Source organism: Pseudophryne corroboree, chromosome 6 (assembly GCF_028390025.1).
Source record: "Pseudophryne corroboree isolate aPseCor3 chromosome 6, aPseCor3.hap2, whole genome shotgun sequence".
NCBI classification, from domain to species: domain Eukaryota; kingdom Metazoa; phylum Chordata; class Amphibia; order Anura; family Myobatrachidae; genus Pseudophryne; species Pseudophryne corroboree.
The window spans coordinates 574,987,707-575,008,954 of NC_086449.1; the positions used below are offsets into that span (position 1 = coordinate 574,987,707).

Here is a 21,248-nt window from a genome sequence, read left to right on the forward strand (position 1 = left end):
TAATCTAGCGACTGTGCCAGAAATAATCTGTAGCATCATTAGATTTTATTATTTGGTAAACCTCCTAGTCCAGAAGTTATCAAACATGGTCCTCAAGGCACCACAGCAGTCTAGATTTTAAATTTATCCATGCTCAGCCACAGGTGACTTAATTAGCACCTCAGTCGTCAATTTGATTTAACTATCTGTGCTGAGCCATGGATATACCTAAAACCTGGACTATTGGGATGGCTTGAGGACCGCGTTTCAGAACCTCTGTTCTAGTCATATTAAATCGTAGTTCCCTAAATTTGGTTATGTGGCACACCTGCTGCATGCTGCAGTTCAGAGGATGGATTGAGGGAAAAACAAATCTGATTACTCATTTTCACAAAGTAGATGAACAGCACAGACAAATCTAAGATTGGTTGTAGAACTTTATTAAAATATTACAGAGAAATGATTAGCAGACAGAACTATCTAACAAACCATTTTCTAAGTACTACAAGTGAAAAATTAAAGTATTTTGCAGTCAGATAAAAAAAAAAAAAAAAGGAATAGGTAATGGAAAAACAATGAAAATACAGAACACTTGTTTACAGACAGCTTTTCAATGTTTCACAGTTTTAGCTATCCAGCTGAAAAAAAGGCATATTGTTCATTGTCTACAAAAATATATTTCTGACACTCCAAGTAATTTATAAAAAGCTGGTCAGCTGTGCATAACCTGTAACAAACCAACACAAGATTGACCACACAACACTGCACCTTTAGGACACAGGGTCACATCTCAGCTCAATCCATGCGGGGTTAATACAAGATCACCCATTGCAGATGTGGGGCCACTGTACAGGGAAATATACTCTCTAATATCCTCTCCATGCAGATTGGGACATCACCAATACAGGAAGAAAAAAAAAGAACAGACAGGACCCCAGTCTTTAGAAGTCCTTGCAGAGGGTTAAGGGGACCCTCAAAATACCCCATGTGACATGGGAAGTGTGGGGGGGAAAAGAACATAAAATAACTGTATCCCACATAAACAGGGAACGAAACCCAAAAAATAAACTTTATATCATGTAAAGAATTAAAGCTACTAGCCAATATTTAATGCATGGCCTGTTCATACAGGTTATCACAAGGGCCCTCCCCGTATCTACACAAACTCATTTGCAGAAACCTGAATTTATTTATTTTTTAACCCCTACTCATCCACAAAAATGGTTCATGGAAGAAAAAGAAACCTGCTATGTGCATGTTGTACTGAGGCGCAGAAAAGTCTTGCATTGAGCTGATTTATGAAGCTGGTTTTAAACAGTATAAAAAAAGGCTCCTTTTAAAGGAGAGCGGATAAAATACATGTCATTTCACAGGACGAGGAGATTACTTTCTGTGTGCTGGGTTGCTGCTCAATAGAAAAAAAAAAAACCCTTAAGACTTTGGTGATTTGCTTCCTAGACATCCCAGTTACAAGTGATTACATCCGCACTACCAAACTGCGCTAACCTGTTCAGGTACAGAGAGGTTAACAGTATTGTGCTCTGCACGGTCACACTGACACGCCCTTTCCTATATTAAACTGTGACGCTATTTTACAATGTCCAAAAAAAAAAAAAACATCAGCAACTTTTCCCCACAGAAATGAGAGAAATATGGTTTATTTGCTAATAAAAGTACATCCCTCACAATGTTGACGACCCACTAGCTGATGCGCTGGCACATTTTATAACCTTGTTTGCAATGATATTATAGACTCTCAAACATTGTGAATGTATTTACCTTTATGCGCTGGCATCCGTTCTAGTAATAAGTAAGGACGTTTCTGAAATACCCCTTAACTTTTAGGTGCTTCAACAATTTTTCAGAAAGCACTAATTATATAGTTTACTGCTTTCCCAATATAACCGCAGCACTTTAATTACTATGAGGACTTGGATCTCGGCTGACGGGACGACCGATGTAAAGATACAGATTCAGTATGACTTACCTGCGGCCAAGAGCCCAGCCGCCAGTATGCCGGCAGCGGGGCGAGCAAAGAGAGTCCCAATGCGGGCTCGCTGCGCTTACCATGCTGCGGGCTCGCTGCGCTTACCATGCTGCGGGCTCGGTGGCTCGTCACTGGATTTATTCTCACACTATGGGTTTTGTGGACACCCACAAGTGGGAATAGTCCTGTAGCGTCGGTATTCTGGCTGGCAGCATTGCCGGATGGCGGGATTCCGGCGTCGGTATCCTGACCGTCAGGATCCCAACAGCCAGCAAATTAAACGGGATCCAAAAGATACATTGTTCATCCGTACACTGAGAAAGATATATCGCTTAGTGGCTGCATCCAGGAGCATGTCATCATCCGACGGGTCGTCACATCAGACATGCAGAACATCAGACGTGACGACATCGCTGAAGATGAGGTTACATACTGGACTATGAAGACAATATGTTGCACAGTTCCGCAGTATAAGACAACATATTGTCTAATGTGTACCCACCCTAACAGGCACTGGGAGAATCAGATTCAGTTTTGATACATAATTTTTTTGTTTTTGTCCTTAATAGATCATAGTTAGGCCACTCAAAATGGAGAGAAAACATGGTGCAAATGTGGAAAAATAAATAAAAATAGTGTAACAGGCACATAGGATCTAAAACGAAAGACCAGCTTTAAGTGCGGTCGTGGCCAGGGCCGGATTAAGGCTTGTGGATGCGCCTTGACATCCCAATATGATGACCACAGTGCCCCCCAAGTACTCACTGTGGCAGCATGCATACAGAGCAGTGCGGCTTGCAAGTCCCCTAATCGATGTCACGGATCTGAGGTGTCTCATGACGCTGATAGAGGGGATTCGGGAGCTGCTCTGCACTGCATGCAGAGCTGAGGCATGCCCTGTCTGAACAGATGCCACTAGACATCTGTTTTTTTGCAATTGCTGGATTAGACTGACCTGTGTGGGGACCCGGGGTGACCGTTCCTGTCAGACCTGGTCGTGGCAAACATTTAGCAGGCACTTGCCCGTACACAGGAGAATAAATATAAATAACCCAATCAGAAAGTCGCATGTTGCCACACAAATGCCAAAATGAAATAACTAGCATGAGAAATGGTTGAAAAATTGGAGTGCAGGAAATAAACAGTGAGAAAACAGCAAAAGAATTAATAGATTGCGCTTTATGTTCTAGTGTTCAGTAACCAGCAACGACTCTAATCCATCCATAAACATTTTTAAAAACACAGAAAATAAATAAAAAAAATGGTCATTTAAAAAACGAAGTTTACTTTTGTTTCAATTAGAAAAAAAGCAATAACTTGCAATCAAAGATGCAAGTGACATGGTTTACAATTGCATATACAAAATACAGCTTAAGAATTATGTAAAAGGTGTTAGAATTCCTCTACTGAAATGTAAATTCTTCATATGGTATACTATATAAGTGACAAAAGATCTGAACATTGTATAAAGCATGCAGTGGCTAATCAAGAAAGGCATAAGAAAATTGTATAAATATTTGTCAATATACATAATATGCTTCTTGAAGGCGTTACGTTTGCAAAATGAACAATAAACCAATGAAAACAATCAATCTCTACAACTAGAAGGATCTGGCGGGTGAAACTGAACAGCTGTTTTCATCTGCACACACTGGTTTCTCTGACAATTGCTGTTAGATTATTCTGAGTTGTAGTATATAGTAGTACTGTCAAAAAAAAAAACAACCTGCTAAGTAAAATACACCCTGCACAAATTGAATTACTGTATATGTCAGCTTAAAAAAACAAACAAATAACAGATGGTCCAACCATGCCAGCATTTTAGTTGAGAATATCTGAGGGGTGTGGATCATTAGGTCGACAGTCACTAGATCGACATGAGGTGTTTTTTTGTGTTGTTTTCTTCGTAGAGTGACTGGGAACCCCAATTAGTGCACCGTGTCCCCTCGCATACCTCGCTGGCTTCGCAGATTACCGTTCCAATCGTAGTCCACATAGATCGTTAAACATGAAAAAGTTCAAAAAAATATTTGTTTTTTTTTAAAACTCATGTCGACCTTATGACCTGTCAACCTTCCAACCCTGTCGACCTAGTGACTGTTGACCTATAGTGGTCGACCTAAACAGTGTCGATCTTCAGACCGGATCCCTATCTGAGTGCTAGTTGTAGACAAATGGATATTGGCATCTCTCACACACTGTGAACCAAATGGGGTCCGCTAGCAACATGAGAGGTCAGGCTTTTTCCTTTGTCTCTCTGTGGCTGTGTGTCAATCTGATAGTACTTACAAAACAAACACAATGCAATCAAATGTGAAGCTGGGCCTTTTGGAAGGTGAGCACTGGAAACCACTGACAATTGATGCAATTACTTTTCAGCTTATTGAAAATAATCAGATAAACAGTACCAGCAAGCCAGAAACACAAGCTTAGTTGTAGAAGTTGGAATGGAAATATGAGGATATGAATTAAAAAAGGGTACACACGTAAGTATCAATTGGTGGCCTGAGTTAACACAGCCCAGTGTATTATAGTAAGAAATTAACATAAGTACCCAGTGAGAATTATCTTTGTGGGATTATAAAAAAAGCTGGAGGTCACTACTTTTTTACAGCATGAGGAGGTCAGCAAACTAAGGCCCATATTTATAAACCCTTGGAGAGCAATAAATTGCATGGTAGGTACCAACCAATCAGCTCCTGAAAAATTTTTTTTTATACAGCCTGTAACATGACAGTTAGTAGCTGATAGGCTGGAACATTATCAACATGCAATTTATCCCTCTCCCAGGCTTGAAAGATCTGGGCCTAAATCAGCTGACAGTCACTAAAATAAAGCGGTGGAATGGGACGAGACCAGTGGTTACCAAATTGTGTGCCTGGGCACCATGGGGTGCCGCGAGGCTCTTCTAGGGGTGCCTTGAGTTGTAGTCCAGGACCAAACCAAATTATTTATAGTCAAAGTGATAGGCAAAACCAGTGCTGGTGGCTACCAATTATAAAACGTGGACAACAGGATGACAGGTAAGCACAATTTACTTTACCAGTGGTAATTCAATCCATAATTGCACACAAAGTAGTGGTGTAACATCATCCCAAAAAATATTTGCCTTGATTGTATTTAAAGATCATTTAATCTATCATGCTTAACATATGTGGCAGATAATCTAATGAATCTGCTGAAATAAACATGGGAAAGCAGTTGTTTGTAGCGGCAAGTCTCACCTTGGCTAGATAATTATGAAGTAATTTAGGACAATGAGATCATTTAATAAACTTCATATTTTGCATTAGGCATTGAAGAAAAAAAAAAAGAATCCCCTCAAAATAAAGTTTTCCATGTTAGAAAGCCACCTAAACACCTTTTCCTGGGAAACATTCCAGCGGGATATTTCCCTGGCATATAGTCCTTTAATATACAACTACTGCTTGATTATAAGCAGGAGATTCCAACTTGTGGCAGCAGCTCTTGTCCAGCAACTTTCTAGCTCACAAGATGGCGCCTTCTGCTGCCGACTAAAGAGCGACTGCATAGTAAGGGAGCCCAAGCTGAGTGGAGCTTTTCTTTACGCGATTGCCTTCAGGTGCCAACTGCTGTGTGATGCTAGACTGAAAACCATGAGATATTGATGAAGCCTCACGCAGAAGCCGATTACTAAACACAATGAGCGAGTCCGATTCAATTTTTACTTAATTCCAAAAACGTATTTACATATAAGTAACTATGGCTAACAGACAATTACAGATTGGTAAATGTGCAATATAAAAAGGATGAAAGGGACGTAATTGATTTAAAAAAACAAACAAAACAAAATCTAGCTCTATTAAAGAACATTGGTTGTCGATTTTAAAAACAAAAATATTAGCTGTAAGGACGTGTGACTATATGCATACGAGTCTACCCTGGGGCAGGTCTACCTGAACACAGAAAACTCCAAAACATTTTTCTGCATTTTGATCAATGAGTAGTATTTAGTATGATTAATCATGAGTCATTTAAGAAGTCATTACCTTCAAAATACATACAATTTACAACATGTGTACACGTTTGTGTAAGTGTATAGATATATACACACACACACACACACACATACATAGTATATATTATAAATTAAAGTATCCATACTCAAACTACTAGCACGTTCTTTAGACAATGCGCTAGCAATTTTTTACTGGAAAAAAGAAACAAAATTTTGTCACCAGGTGACTATACAAAAAAAAAAAAAAAAAAAAATCACTTCAATAGGGCAACAATTGTAAAGGCAACACTTTGCTAAAGAACGAGTCATTAGCCTTTACTTTCAAGGTATCTTGCCTATCCTGGTCACAGGACCTTACCCAATGCGACTTTTGATTGTGGGTAGGATTGTCATACCCTGTCAGGTCTGAAAGACAGCATTAGATGTCATTTGCTGGATATTCAACCTGATAGGTTACGCTCTGTTCTTCAAATGAAAATGGCTGTTTTATGGAAGACACACTGCACAATTGTTGCTCTATTCAAGTGATTTTTATTGCCACCTTGTGATAGAACTAATGTATGTATGTATGTATGTATGTATGTATGTATGTATGTATGTATGTATGTATGTATATGGGATGTAGTTTTGTGACCGGCCGTCTCACAATACCTCCCCCCGGCGTCGGTATGTTGACCGGCGGTCTCCTGACCACCGATCACGCATACCACACCCATTATATATATATATATATATATATATATATATATAAACACATACAGATCCATAGCTCTAGAGAGGGACACAGACACAATGGAATATACAAACACTATATTCTTCTTGCTCACTAGAGCTCAGTATGCTATCAGTAAGCTGCTACACTACCCATTCATAACTATTACCATCTTCCTGAACCTGCAACTTATCCTGAGACTTAGAACATCATAGCAAATTGAAAAATGATGAATGCACTCTATTCACAATTAGTCCACGGTACTGAAAAAATAAAGGTCTTAAATATTCTGAGACAAACGGTAAAGAAAACAAAAAGGTAATCATACAAGGCTTACTATATGGCACAGGTTCTCAAACTCGGTCCTCAGGACCCCACACAGTGCATGTTTTGCAGGTCTCCTCACAGAATCCCAAGTGAAATAACTAGCTCCACCTGTGAGCCTTTTAAATTGTGTCAGTGAGTAATTAATACACCTGTGCACCTGCTGGGTTACCTGCAAAACATGCACTGTGTGGGGTCCTGAGGACTGAGTTTGAGAACCTGAGTTATATGGAACAAGGACGCTTCCTCGACAAAATGAGTATACAGCTATGGACTCCTGCTCCTTACTACACTGATGAAGTGCAATGCATCACCTTTAGCCAACTACATGGTTAGGATAATCCTGGCAAACAATCTAAATTCTTTCGGACACCCAAAACCATTAACTCTTGAAAGAAACATAATTGTAAGGAACAAGTAAACTAATGCCCAATTCCACACTTCACACCATACGCAGGAGATCTGCAGCTGGTGTGCGCTTAGACAATTAACATCCAGTTACCGCACCCTTCAGGTGAGAAATGTTACAAGGACTGAAAGAACCTGAGATAGAAACTCCACAAAAATAATGAATTTACATGCATTAATCAATCATTATTTCAGCAAATTAACATAATTCACTTTTGTGGCTTCTTGGTATAAAACAATGATCCTCTTGTAGAACAGATGCACAGATTATATACTCTCCCTAATTTATTCTCAGTGAGGTAGGAGAGTAATGTATGTTAGGAAAATAATGCGTTTCAGCATTTCTAGCACTGAAGGGACTAACATACATCTCCGACTAGCAGACACCTACTACTCTTAAAATTTGGTGATGCCTCAGCTCCCTGAGACAACTGGCCATGTCTTGTACTAGAGGAAGCAGAAAGATCAGCCTGCCCCAGCACACAGAAGCACAACCCACCCGTATTGTATTTCACTTAAAACTAAATTAGTTAAAAAATAGATCTGTTGAAAGGCAATTATCTAAAGGTTTCCAGACACTGATAAGAACATTCTCCTTTCCGGTGTGAGGAGAGATGATACACCTCAGGGCTCGCAGCCTGATTCCATCAACCGGGTAAAGCTGCTGAAAAGACCTGGATTCCCGCCCTTCTTCCCCAAACCATACTGAGGGGAAGCAGAGCACAAATATGGGAGTGGTGATTTAAAGAAAATAAAAAAACAAAAAGAAAAAACAAAAACAAAGAAAACATATGTAATAAACAAAAGAGAAAACAAAATGAAGAGTAGTATCGCTACTGGTCAGTAGGAATTTCTCTGTCTGGGTCAGGTTTGCTGGTCTGTCCAGGTGATGGAGTGTGGGAAACAGAGGGGATTAAAGGATGTGAAGGAGCCATCAGCGCTTCCACTGCAGCTGGGTGTCCTGGAGCAGCTACTCCCACAACTCCTGGGGGAAACCTGTAACGAATCAGCAAGCAAGACAATTAGTTTTCCATAACTTCTGACAAATGAAGGCATAATGGACTATGGTTTTGCCATAGGGACTCATAACACGTTTCTTACAAAGTAGCTTGTGATGAAATTCGTTATAAAAGTTGATCTGTAAGTGCAATACAACAATAGGGACTAAAGGGAATAAATAAGTGACTTTTGTATGGACCTGCCAAGTGACAGATGAAGTTTGTCACTAAATGGTTTTCAACTTGAAGATCCATGGTAACCACACAAAATCCATCTACTGAATGATAGTTTTTGTTCTCCGCTCCTTTTACATTATTTACTCAGACTCAAAGGCATAGCCAGAACTTTGTGGGCCCCATAGCAACATTTTGAAGGGGCCCCCGTCCCAATGCTTCTGGAGAGACACCTCTCAGTTGTCAAATGTATACACCATATTAGTGCCCTAGTTAATTTCAGAACCATAGGATAATAGGGAATGTTATGCCCCATCGTAGTGCCCGAATTTATGTTATAAATCATACAACTCCGGAGTGCTCCCACAATCCAAATATACACTGATAGGTTAATGGACTTCTGAAAAAATGAACCCTGCTGTGTGCGTGTACATGAGCATATTAATGTGGTTCTTATCTGCCGTCAAATTCTATGTTTCTATAGTAGTGCCCTAGTTCACATTATGTTACATTGTAAGGATGCCAGTACACATTATGTGACACAGTACCCTCAATTCCATTATGGCATCCAGTGTCGCCAGTTTATAGTATGCCACATTACAGTGCTTCCACTTCATATTGTGCCCCATTATAGTGCCCCAGCTCATATTATGTAACATTATAATACCGTCTGGTTCATTTTATACCACATTACAATGAGCAGGTAAAGGGGCACAACAAGATATATTGTAGACCCCAAGGCAAAAGTTTGCAAGGGGCCCAATGTAGAAGATATATGCAACACACGTAACTTTGACAGAGAAGGTGGGCGGGTGGGAAGCTGTAGCAGCTGCACTCACTGCACCTATGATAGCTACACCCTTGCTCAGACTTATTCTCCTTATCAATATTGGTCTAAAGTTCTGAAGCCTCAAACCTTTAAATAAAGCCAAACAAATTTAACTAAAATGGCCATTTCCTAGAAGGCGTCATCAGGTTATAGCAAAAACACAACAGATCTGATGGTCAGTTGCTGCCATAAGCCAGATAACACTAAGCATGAACTTTAAACAAGTCACCCAAGAACAGTGTTAAATGGACATATTACTACCGTATCACATTAGCTGAACTGCAAAATACCTTACCGTAAGCCTTTAAGTTTGCTTTCTGTGGCTCACATTCATGTAAATTGATTGTAAAGGGTTGGACAGAGTAACAAATGGGCATACATTGATATATGCTACTGCATCGTATTTGTAGAAAACCTACAGTCTTACAATGCAGCTACACGCAGTAACTAGAACCATGCTGTATTTAAGGAAAAATTATTAAATAAAAATGGACCATGCTACAAGTACCATGTTAATATAAAAAGTCAACAAAAACAATGGAGGAGTCAAAATGCAATGGTTTAAATATAGAGACTGCTGGCTTAGGTGGGCAACCAGACTAGACAGGTCTTGTGATGTTATGAGGATTCAATGAGTACATTACAGGAAATGGTTAAACAAAATACAACTATTATCAGGAGACAATAAGAAAACAAGTAGAGATTGTGAGAAAACAGGAATTTATACCTACCAGTAATTCCTTTTTTCGCAGTCCGTAGTGGATTCTGGGGAACTGTACTTTAGTACCGTGGGGTATAGATCGGGTCCACTGGAGCCTGGCACTTTAAAAACCTTCAGTGTGCGTGTGTGTGTGTGCTGGCTCCTCCCCTCTATGCCTCTCCTACCAGACAGTCTAGGAAAACTGTGCCCGAGGAGACTGACATACCATGAGAGAAGAAACATATACAACAGCAATGAGGCAACAAGCCAACACAACCATAATTAACAAAGGAGCGCTAACCGGAACAGAGGGTAGCAACGTCCAGAACAACCAGGATAGCAAAGCTAACCCAACAATAACCAAGGGGCCGCAATGGCGGGCCAACCAAAACACTTACAGCTAGTAAGCAGGATTTGAAGCACTGAGGTGGGCGCCCAGTATCCACTACGGACTACGAGAAAAGGAATTACCGGTAGGTATTAAATTCCTATTTTCTCTAACGTCCTAGTGGATACTGGGGTACTGTACTTTACTACCGTGGGGAAGTCCCAAAGCTCCCAAAACGGGTGGGAGTGCGCTGAGACCCCTGTAAAACCGCCTGACCAAACTGAAGGTCATCCTTGGCCAAGGTGTCAAACCTATAGAACTTTACAAAAGTGTTAGAACCAGACCAAGTAGCTGCTCGGTACAACTGCAAGGCCGAGACACCCCGGGCAGCCGTCCAGGAAGAACCCACCGACCTCGTTGAGTGGGCCTGAATAGATGTCGGCAAAGGCAGAAATGGCGAAGTACAAGCCTGTTGAATAGTCAACCTGAGCCAGCGAGCAATAGATTGCTTAGAAGCCGGCCAACCAATCTTGGGGCATCATAAAGGACAAACAGCAAGTCAGATTTCCGATGACGAGCCGTCCTCCTGACAAATCTTCAGAGCCCTCACCACATCCAAGGACTCTGGGCCCACAGAAGCGTCAGCCAACACCAGAACCACAATAGGCTGATTCACGTGGAAAGCCAAAACCACCTTAGGCATAAATTGAGGCCGGGTTCTGAGTTCAGCCCTATCCTCATGAAAAATCAAGTACGGGCTCTTACAGGATAAGGCCCCCAATTCAGAGAGACACCGTGCAGACGCCAATGCCAGCAACATGACAGTCTTCCAAGTGAGGAACTTAAATTCCACCTTTTGTAAAGGTTCCAACCAGTCCGATTGAAGAAAGGATAAAACCACATTGAGATACCACGGAGCCGTGGGAAGGACGAAAGGCGGTTGTAGAAGAACCCCCTTCAAGAAAGTATGCACCGCCAGCAACAACACAAGTTAGTTCTGAAAGAAATCGAGAGCGCCAAAATCTGTACTTTCATGGAGCCCAATAGTAGGACCACATCCACACCTGCTTGCAGGAAAAGCAGGAAACGACCAATTCGAAATTCCACGGGAGAAACCTTTCTACCCTCACACCAAGAAACATATTTATTCCAGATACGGTGGTAGTGTTTTGACGTAACCGTCTTCCGAGCCTGTACCATAGTGGAAATAACCTTGGAGGGAAGGCCCTTTCTGGCTAAAATTTCCCTCTCAACTTCCAAGCCGTGAAACGTAGCCGCTGTAAGTCTGGATAGACAAACTGCCCTTGCTGAAGAAGATCTTGTTGAAGCGGCAGAGGCCAGGGTTCCCCCAGAGACATGGTCTGGAGGTTTGTGTACCAGGCCCGTCGAGGCCAATTAGAATTGCCTGAACACTTTCCCTTTTGAGTCATTTTAGAACCCTTGGAATGAGCGAGATTGGAGGAAACAGGTAAACCAACTGGTAATTTCCAAGGAGACATCAGCGCATCCACTGCTACCGCCTGCGGATCCCTCTCGTTCTGGAACAGTAACGGCATAGCTTTTTGTTTTGGCGAGAAGCCATCAGTTCTATCTGCGGACATCCCCACCGGCGAATCAATTGATGAAACACCCGAGGATGAAGGCCCCGTTTCCCCGGATGGAGGTCGTGCCTGCCCAGGAAGTCCGCCTCCCAGTTGTCCACTCCGGGAATGAACATGGCTGAGTTGGCCTCCGCCCAGAGGAGAATTTTTTACACCTCTCGCATTGTTGCCTTGCTTCTTGTTCCCCCTTGTCGGTTTATGTATGCCACCACCATGGCGTTGTCCGACTGAACTTGGATAGCTTGATCCCAGAGGAGATGGGATGCTTGAAGTGAGTTCCAGGACATTTATCGGTAGTGCCGATTCCTGACTCGACCAGCTCTCCTGGAACTGGGTCCCTTGTGTCACAGCCCCCCCAACCCCGAAGGCTTGCATCCGTCGTCAGTAGAGTCCACGAGTGGGTACTGAAACTCCGGCCTTCCACCAGGTGAGAAATATGTAGCCACCATCACAGAGAAATCCGCGCCTTCGGGGAAAAGGTCACCATCCAATGCATGTGCAGATGAGACCCTGACCATTTGTCCAGCAAATCCAGTTGAAAAGGCCGGGCATGAAACCTGCCGTATTGGACCGCTTTGTAAGCGGCCACCATCTTGCCCAGCAAGTGTATGCAAAGATGCATTGAGACCCTGTGGGGTCGGAGTACTGAGCGCACCACAGCTTGGAGAGCTAACACCTTGTCCAAAGGAAGAAACACCTTCTGAGACACAGTATCCAGTATATTTCCAAGGAACTGAAGACGTTGGGACGGTTCCAAGTGAGATTTCCGAAAATTCAGAATCCATCCATGATTAGTCAGCAGGCAGGTTGTCAGGTCGATGATTTGCATCAGACGTTCCCTGGACATTGCTTTTATCAGGAAATCATCCAAGTAAGGGACAATGTTGACACCCATTTTGCACAGTTTCAGCATCATCTCCGCCATGACCTTTGTGAAGACCCGTGGTGCTGTGGAGAGACCAAAGGGTAAGGCCTGAAACTGGAATTGGCTGTCCAAGATGGCGAATCTGAGGTAAGACTGATGAGGCGGCCACATAGGGATGTGTAGGTAAGCATCCTTGACGTCTAGGGACACAAGGAATTCCCCCTCCTCTAGACCGGACACCGCTGCCCGCAGGGATTCCATCTTGAATTTGAAAACCCGCAGATTCAAGATGGGCCGCAACGAATGGTCCAGTTTTGGCACGACAAAAAGACTGGAGTAAAACCCCCTGTTGCGTAACAGAGGTGGTACTGGAACCATGACTCCCGTCTGAAAAGTTTCTGAATTGCGTCTTGCTGCGGGTAAAGTTGGTAAGCTTGACCTGAAAAATCTGTGAGGAGGAAATGTTTGAAATTCCAGCCAGTATCCATGAGAAATGAGGTCCCTCACCCAAGAATCCCGGAAGGATTTTGCCCACACGTGGGCGAAGTGTTGAAGGCGAGCACCTAACAGCAAGTCGCCCTGTTGTTGTGGCCAACCGTCACGAAAAGGCTTTGTGGTAGAGGTTCCGGGGTTTTCGGGACTAACCACGAGATCCTCTAGTAGCATTGGAGGCTCCTTGGCCTCTGCCTCTGAATCTTGCCACACGAAAGGACTGCAAGGAGGGTCCTGAGTAAGATCGTCTAGCACAGGGGCCAGGGAACTTTTTTTTACCTTTTACCCCAAAATATATTTAGATATGCCGATGTTACCCCCTTGATTTGAAAGGAAGGAAGTCATATTATTGTGCACATATATATATATATATATACATATATATATATACACACATACATACACACACACACCACATACACACACATTATATATATATATATATATATATATATATATAATGTTGTAACACTGTAGGGGAACCAGACCCCGTTTCTTGGGGTAGATGGCAGCAGGCAGCAGCTGAGAAGTCATACAAGTCCAGTTTTTATGGTGCAACTGGCCACGACCAGTTTTATTAAACAGAAAACAAAACAATCATCAGAAGAAAATACCTTGCCTATCCGGCACTAACTAGACACAAGACGTTCCTAACTGTCTCTAAACAAAAAACACAGAGTTTTCCAATCAACACTGTATGGCTCACTTGTATATGGAAGCGCATTTCTCTCACAGAGATCCTGCAGTCTTTCCAGGCAGTCTGCACACACTAATCAGGCTAGCAGCCCTATAACCCACTTACACAGCTGAAACCCTGATTAGCCCTCTGTGAGGCCAAAGACCCGAACTGGGCCCAACATCTGGAACATGCCCTATCTTTCTTTCAGGGCCCTTATCCAGCTTTTCCAATAAACTGAAAAGGTTCTGACAAAACAAAACATTTTCCTAGAAGTTTTCATTTTTCTAATACAGTTAAGACAAGAACCTGGGACAACCATACCTGCTCTCAAACACTATTCCAGTGTTCTTGTCACAATATAATTTTTATATTATATATATATATATATATATATATATATATATATATATATATATTTATTAAAAAAACAAACACTTTTTTCCCCCCGAAACACCAGAATGAATGCAAGAAAGATGGATGAGAGTGGATGGGGGGGGACACACAAGTTTTAGGAGACAGATGGTCACATCCTTACCTCAGTAATGTCAGTGGGAATTTCCCACTGTTATGTGGGCCACTATCTGATCCTGCGGAACTCTGTCAGCGGTCAGCCACAGAACACTTCAAGTTCTGTGTGTGGGTTGGCGGGATGCAGGCGGGAGGACAGAACAGCGCAGGATGGGCGGGCGTGCTGACATCACACCGCGACCAGGAACACAGCACAGGGCGGCCAGGAGCACAGCACAGGGCAGGCAGCGCGGTGTGACGTCAGCACGTCACATTGCAAGACGTCCGGTCCTGGACGAAGGCTGTGTCTAGGCAGCGCGACCATCCATTACCCCCAGGAATTTCAATTTGACCCCATTTGGGGTAATTTAACCTTGTTTCCTGACCACTGGTCTAGCAGGAGGTGGAGCTGACAAAGCATCAGCTGTAAAGGGAAGATTTTCCACCCTTGTTTTGGAATCTGCATCCGCTGACCATTGCCGCAACCACAGAGCCCTGCGGGCCGAAACTGCCATAGCAGTACGGCCATTTATCTGACAATTCTTTAACAGCTTCGCTCAAAGTTTGCAGCATCCTGTATATGTTGCAGCAGTGTAATGATCTCATCCTGAGGCAGTGAGTCAAAACCATTAATAATGTTATCAGACCATTGCCCTAGAGATCCGACCACAAACTAAGGTGGGACGTTGTACTGCGCAGCTTCCGTATATATTGCTTTGAGAGTGGTCTCAATTTTACGGTCAGCTGGGTCTTTCAGGTATATTGCCCCCGGCAGCATCAATTTTCATGAGTCTGGACACAGAAGAATCTACTGACGGGGGATTTTCCCATACCTTCCTGTCCTCAGCGGCGAGCGGAAAGGAATTTCACAATCGCTGAGGCGTTTTGAATTTCTTGTCAGGGTTCACCCATGTTTCGCTGGCCAGGGAGTTTTTCATTTGACACAGGAAATGTGGCTGGGGATTTTGGCTTTACATTAAGGTACAATTCTTCATCAGTTTCTGCCTCCTGATCGGGTATGTTAAGAACTTCCCTTACAGCATAAATGGGGGCCTCCACCCCCGGGGACAGAGAGCTGTCCTCATCCATATCATCTGTCATCTAAATCATGCAAATCAGAATCAGACTGAACCACCTGTGGAAGTAAGCGTTTATGCGAGCCCAACAGAGGAGGCTGAGAAGCCTTTCTGTTATCAGCAGCCTTAGTAATACAATCCACAGATTGTCTCAAGACCCGTCTCTCTCTCCTAGCTGCAGCCAATTCTGAATTTACATTCTGAATCATGCTCTTAAAAAGTATCCAGTTAGATGCTTGGGAGTTGTTTCCCCTGGGGGATAATGAACACTGTTCACAAGAGAGACCCCTCAGAACGGGATCGGTATGAAATACCTCCAATCAAAATCCCGACACCAATTGACCGATGGTCAAAATCCCGACAAGGTCAAAACCCCGACATGGACAAAATACCGACAAGGTCAAAATAAAGACGTAAAATGCCGAGAGGTCAAAATACAGACATGCGATTTTGTGTGTGTGTATGTCGACTTAAGTCAACATGGACACCATATAAAGTGTACCGCGTCCCCTTGCATGGCTCGCGCGCTGCGCTCGGCACACTATTATATTCCCCCTCCAGGTCCACTGGGATGGTTAAGTATGAACAAGTCGGTTTCAATTAAAAAAATCATGAAAAACTCATGTCGGTATATTGACCTGTCGGCATTTTACATGTCGGTATTTTGACCTTGTCTGTATTTTAAATGTCGGTATTTTGACCTTGTCTGTATTTTAAATGTCGGTATTTTGTCCATGTCGGGATTTTGACCATCGGTCAATTGGTGTCTGGATTTTGAACATCAGGATTTTGATTGGAGGTAAACTGACTGCATCCCCTCAGAACAAGAAGTAGAATTACAAGCAGTACACATCAGTTTGTCAGTAGACATGATGGACACAACGACAATGCAGCGAAAACTCACTGAAACACCCCGACACAGACCCCAGGGAGCCCCTGGTGTGATAAAGAGAAAAAGGAGACCAGCAGACAAACACAGCAGCACAGTGTATAACAGAGTATGTGGATCACACTATCCTATGTGCAGCGGCACTACCGCTGTGTTCCCTCCTTGCTATGACCCCCTGGTACCAGTACAGAGTCTGTAACAGCCTGGGTCCGTGGAGGAGCAGCGTGCAAATAGCCTTGTGATTCGCAGCAGCAGGAAATGGCCTTCCCGCCTCTGGTCCCCACTCTCCGGGAAACCCCGCCCCCGTAATTGCACATGGTCCCTATTAGATTACACTGGCAGAAACATGTAAAAACATCAACAGAATGTATACTGACAGATGCTGGGCCCTGTGTAGAGCATAGTTTTCCTCTTAGCCAATGTGGTCCGCGGCGGGCACCGCAGCTCGTGACCCGTGACATGCCGCCAACCGCATCGGGGACCTGCTAACCTGAACCCCGGTGTTAACACTCATCACACCTACGACTCTTCGGCATCTGTTAGAGGGTGGCGGCTTGCTGCTGGTGTGGGCACACAGTGTGGTATGTGAAACAGCACCTCAGGAGCTCAGTGTCCTGTCAGCTGGGATTACGAACCATTAACCCTCAGGAGGTTGGTTCGGTCCCTCCTCTAAGTCCCACGAAGCAGGTAGACTGGTTGCCAACCAGAACTACCTGAAAAAAAAAAAAAACTAAAATAAAAAATAAAGGAAACTCTCTGGAGGAATGCACCCGGCTCCTTGGCACATTTTTCTAAACGGAGTCTGGTAGGAGGGGCATAGAGGGGAGGAGCCAGCACACACTAAAGTTTTTTTTAAGTGCCAAACTCCAGTGGACCCGATCTATACCCCACGGTACTAAAGTACAGTTCCCCAGTATCCACTAGGACATTAGAGAAAATAGAGAACCTGGTCATGTAAATTTGGAGTTGGTTGGATTTAGTTTAGTACTAATTAGTCCACAACATTCACAGAGTTGGACACAAGTGTAGACAAAGCCTGGTAGACTACATGAAAGCGGCCTACCTATATCCTGCTGCCCCATTGAGCTCTGGATGGACAGATTCCATTCCTGTCCACTGTGCAGCTGCCAACAGATACTCCTTATTTACACAATTTCTCAAAGCATCTGGAATCGGACCTGTGAAGTTACCAAGGTACACAAGTCAAAGACAAATCAAGAGGCAATATTGCTTGCATTAAACTGTAAGGATCCAGAAACCTTACAAAATATTAAAAGGAGTAGAGGAAATTCTTTATATACCTGCAATGGCTCTACGGATTTCTTTAGCTGCCTCTTCTCTTGACTCAATTGAAGCATGTTCACTGTACCAGGCAGTGTGTGGGGTGCAGATCAAATTAGGAGCATCTTTCAAAGGTCCCTGAGAAAAGCTGCAAGCAAAAACAGAATTAGCTGCCTGGTGAAATTTGATTTCAACATAAACCCTTCAAGAAAAAAAAAATACCTAAAGGGTTCAGACTCGTGGACATCTAAAGCAGCACCACGGATTCGGCCATCTTTCAAAGCCTGGGCAAGTGCTTTTTCATCAACCAGTCCTCCGCGAGCAGTGTTCACCAAGAAGCATCCTTGACGCATCTAAGTAAAATGTAAACAAGACGAAACAGACAGAAAGCTTATTATACCTCTTTTTATGTATATTGTATTAAAGTAGACCTAGCAGCTGCACACAGTGGAGTCATACATTTTGAGCTGAACTAATATTCACTAGTGTAGCTTATGAATACCTATGAGCCAATACTTTAAAATTTTGGTACTTGCCAATAAACAATTTTCTCAATTTCATAGGGGACACTGAAGTTACACTAGGGTATAGACGGATCATGAGTGGAGTCTGGCACAAGAATTCTTTATAATTGATGTTGGTTCCTCCCTCTCTATAATCCACTGTCCTCAGTTAAGCTTGAACTGTGGACCAAGCGGCAGCACAGCAAAGCGGAGACGTAGGAGCACCTTTGCAAGCAGACCAAAAAGGTCCCAACCGAACCCAAACCACATCAAGCAAAGGGGAAGAAGAATCATTAACTGACAACACAGGAACCACAATAGGATAATTCATGTGGAAGGCCAAATGCAATGGTAGTGTGCTGTGGACACTGGCTTCCGAGCCCAAAGCATGGTGGGAAATACCTCTACCAGGATACCCCTGCGCCTTAGGATTGTGCCGTTGAAAGCAGAGGGATACGGTCATTAGGTCAACAGCACTAAGGTCGACCACTATTGGTCGACATGCATTAGGTCGACCTAGTCAATAGGTCGACATGAGTTTTTTAACTTTTTCATACTTTACGATCCACATGGACTACAATTGGGAACGAGAACCGGTGCCAAGCGCAGCGAGGCACCTTGCCCAAAGCATGGAGAGCGAAGCGAGCCATGCGAGGGGACACGGTACACTAATTGGGGTTCCCCGTCACTTTATGAAGAAAACGACACCAAAAACAGTCAAAAAACTTGTTGACCTTTTTCCATGTCGACCTAGTGACCATGTCGATCTAGTGATCACGTCGACCAATAGTGGTCAACCTAATGACTGTCGACCTAGGTTTGGTCTACCTAATGACCCATACCCAATGCAGATGTGGTAAGTTGGGGTACACGAAAGGACCCTGCTGAAGAAGATACTGCCGCTGAGGCAGCAGCCACAGGTAGTCTGCGAGAAGCTGCAGAAGGTCTGAGTGCCACGCTCGTCGAGACCAACCCGGAGCCACCAGGATAACTGTGGTGGACTTGCGTTTGAGCAACCGCGGCAGAAGAGGAAAGGGTAGAAACAGATACACCAGATGATACTGCCACTGTCTGGCCAGAGCATCCACCGCCTCTGGATCCAGTGTCCTGCAGCAATACCTCGGCGGCTGGTAATCCCGCCGAGAAGCTATGAGATCTGAGGCATGCCCCAACACCGTACTAGCTGCTGAAACATTTACAGATGACAGGCCCATTCCCTGGGGTGAAGATCCTGGTCATTGTGGTAGTCTGCTTCCCAGTTCTGGACTCCGGGGATGAACATGACGGGAATGGCCAAGGCGTACCATTTCGCGCACTGCAGGATGCTGCTGTACTCTCGCATGGCTAACCGACAGCAAGACCCCCTTGATGATTTATGTACTATATGAAACAGCACAGTTCGACTGCACTCGAATCAGCAGCCCCTACAGAAGAGGAGATGCTGCGAGGAGTGCATTGTACACTGCTCTGAGTTCCAGCACGTTAATAAGAAGTGCCTCCTGGCGTGACCAGCGACTCTGAAATTGGCTGTTCAGAACCACTATCCCCTGCCGCGTTAAGTTGGCATCAATGGTTAGAAGAATCTAATTCCAGATGTCGAAATGGCGACCTGCCGTGAGAGGAGTGATCTTAAGCCACCAAAGCAGCGAGACATGAGTCCGAGGGAACAGCAGAACAAGCCTGTGCATTAGGAGATGGGACACAAGCCACTTGGGCAAAAGGTACAACTGAAACTGCCAGGAATGAAACCTGTCGAACTGAACGGCCACCATTTTGCTCAGCAGTCAGATGCAAAGGTGAACATGAACATTCCTCTTGATAGCCATACTGACCAATTCTTGAATCGCCTGGGCCTTGTACGGTGGGAGGAACACTCTATAGGGAGGTGTCTAAAATTATGCCCAGGAACTGGAGACGCTAGGATGGCACAAGACTGGACTTTTTGAAGTCGACAATTCAGCCATGCTGGATGAGAACCTAATGCGTCAAGGTGACATGATCTTGAAGACTCTGCCCCAATGGGGCCTTGATGAGGAAGTCATCCAGGTATGGCATAACAGACACCCCCAGAGAGCTAATCTAGGGGTGCAATCTATAGGCTGGGGTACCCGCGACTTAGCAGCCCATCCCCCTTACTAGTCCAGAGGGCTGGGATATGCTTAATGCTGCCCTGCTGCTCGGCGTGTAGCGAGCATGCAGGCACGGTGACCCTGTGGCTAGGGACCAGAACCCGCAGTAAGCCGTGGCAGTTTCCTCCGGCGGCTCCCATGGTGCAGGCCAACTGTAGCAGCATACAGTCTGCCAGTGGAGAACAGTGTAGAAAGAAGAAAAAAAAGAAAGTACAGACCCCCCCCCCCCCCCCCTCCCCCGGGCACTAATCTGAAACTAAGGCCAGTGGGATATAGAGGGAGGGAGGGAGGGAGGGAGGAACCAATGTCAATTATAAAGAATTCTTAAAGTGCCAGATTCCACTCATCACCTGTCTATACCCAAGTGTATCTACAGTGTTCCCTAGTGGATAAAGGAGAAAAAATTTAGACCCTAAGAAAAATAGGATTTTAATTACCTGCCGGTCAATCCTTTTCTCGTAGTCCGTAGAGGATGATGGGGTCTATATTAGTATATGGGGTATAGACGGGTCCACCAGGAGCCATTGGCACTTTAAGAGTTTAAGAGTGTGGGCTGGCTCCTCCCTCTATGCCCCTCCTACCAGACTCAGTCTAGAAACTGTGCCCGAGGAGACGACATACTGCGAGAGAAGGAATTACACAGATAGTGGCAAGATTCATACCAGCTCACACAAACATGCGAATCCGGCCAACATGCCGGAACAACTCAGCAACAGCTGATACATAAATAACGCAGAACTTACCTAGGAACCAGGTAATACTGAACCATAAAACCAATGCAGGAAAACATCCTCTACGGACTACGAGA

General features: G+C 44.0%; 1 protein-coding gene across 5 annotated transcripts in view; it reads right to left on the reverse strand.

Moving 5' to 3' along the window:
• Positions 1 to 403: 403 nt before the first annotated feature.
• Positions 404 to 21,248, reverse strand: part of LOC134932972 (C-terminal-binding protein 2) — a 131,965-nt gene continuing 111,120 nt past the window's right edge. For all 5 annotated transcript variants that reach the window (XM_063927864.1, XM_063927866.1, XM_063927865.1 and 2 more), the window contains exons 7-10: positions 18,031 to 18,161; positions 17,829 to 17,956; positions 17,591 to 17,705; positions 404 to 8,385 (exon numbers count right to left, since the gene is read on the reverse strand). In XM_063927864.1, the coding sequence (XP_063783934.1) occupies positions 8,223 to 8,385; positions 17,591 to 17,705; positions 17,829 to 17,956; positions 18,031 to 18,161 (537 nt within the window). In that variant the 3' untranslated portion in view covers positions 404 to 8,222. The remainder of the gene's footprint in view (positions 8,386 to 17,590; positions 17,706 to 17,828; positions 17,957 to 18,030; positions 18,162 to 21,248) is intronic.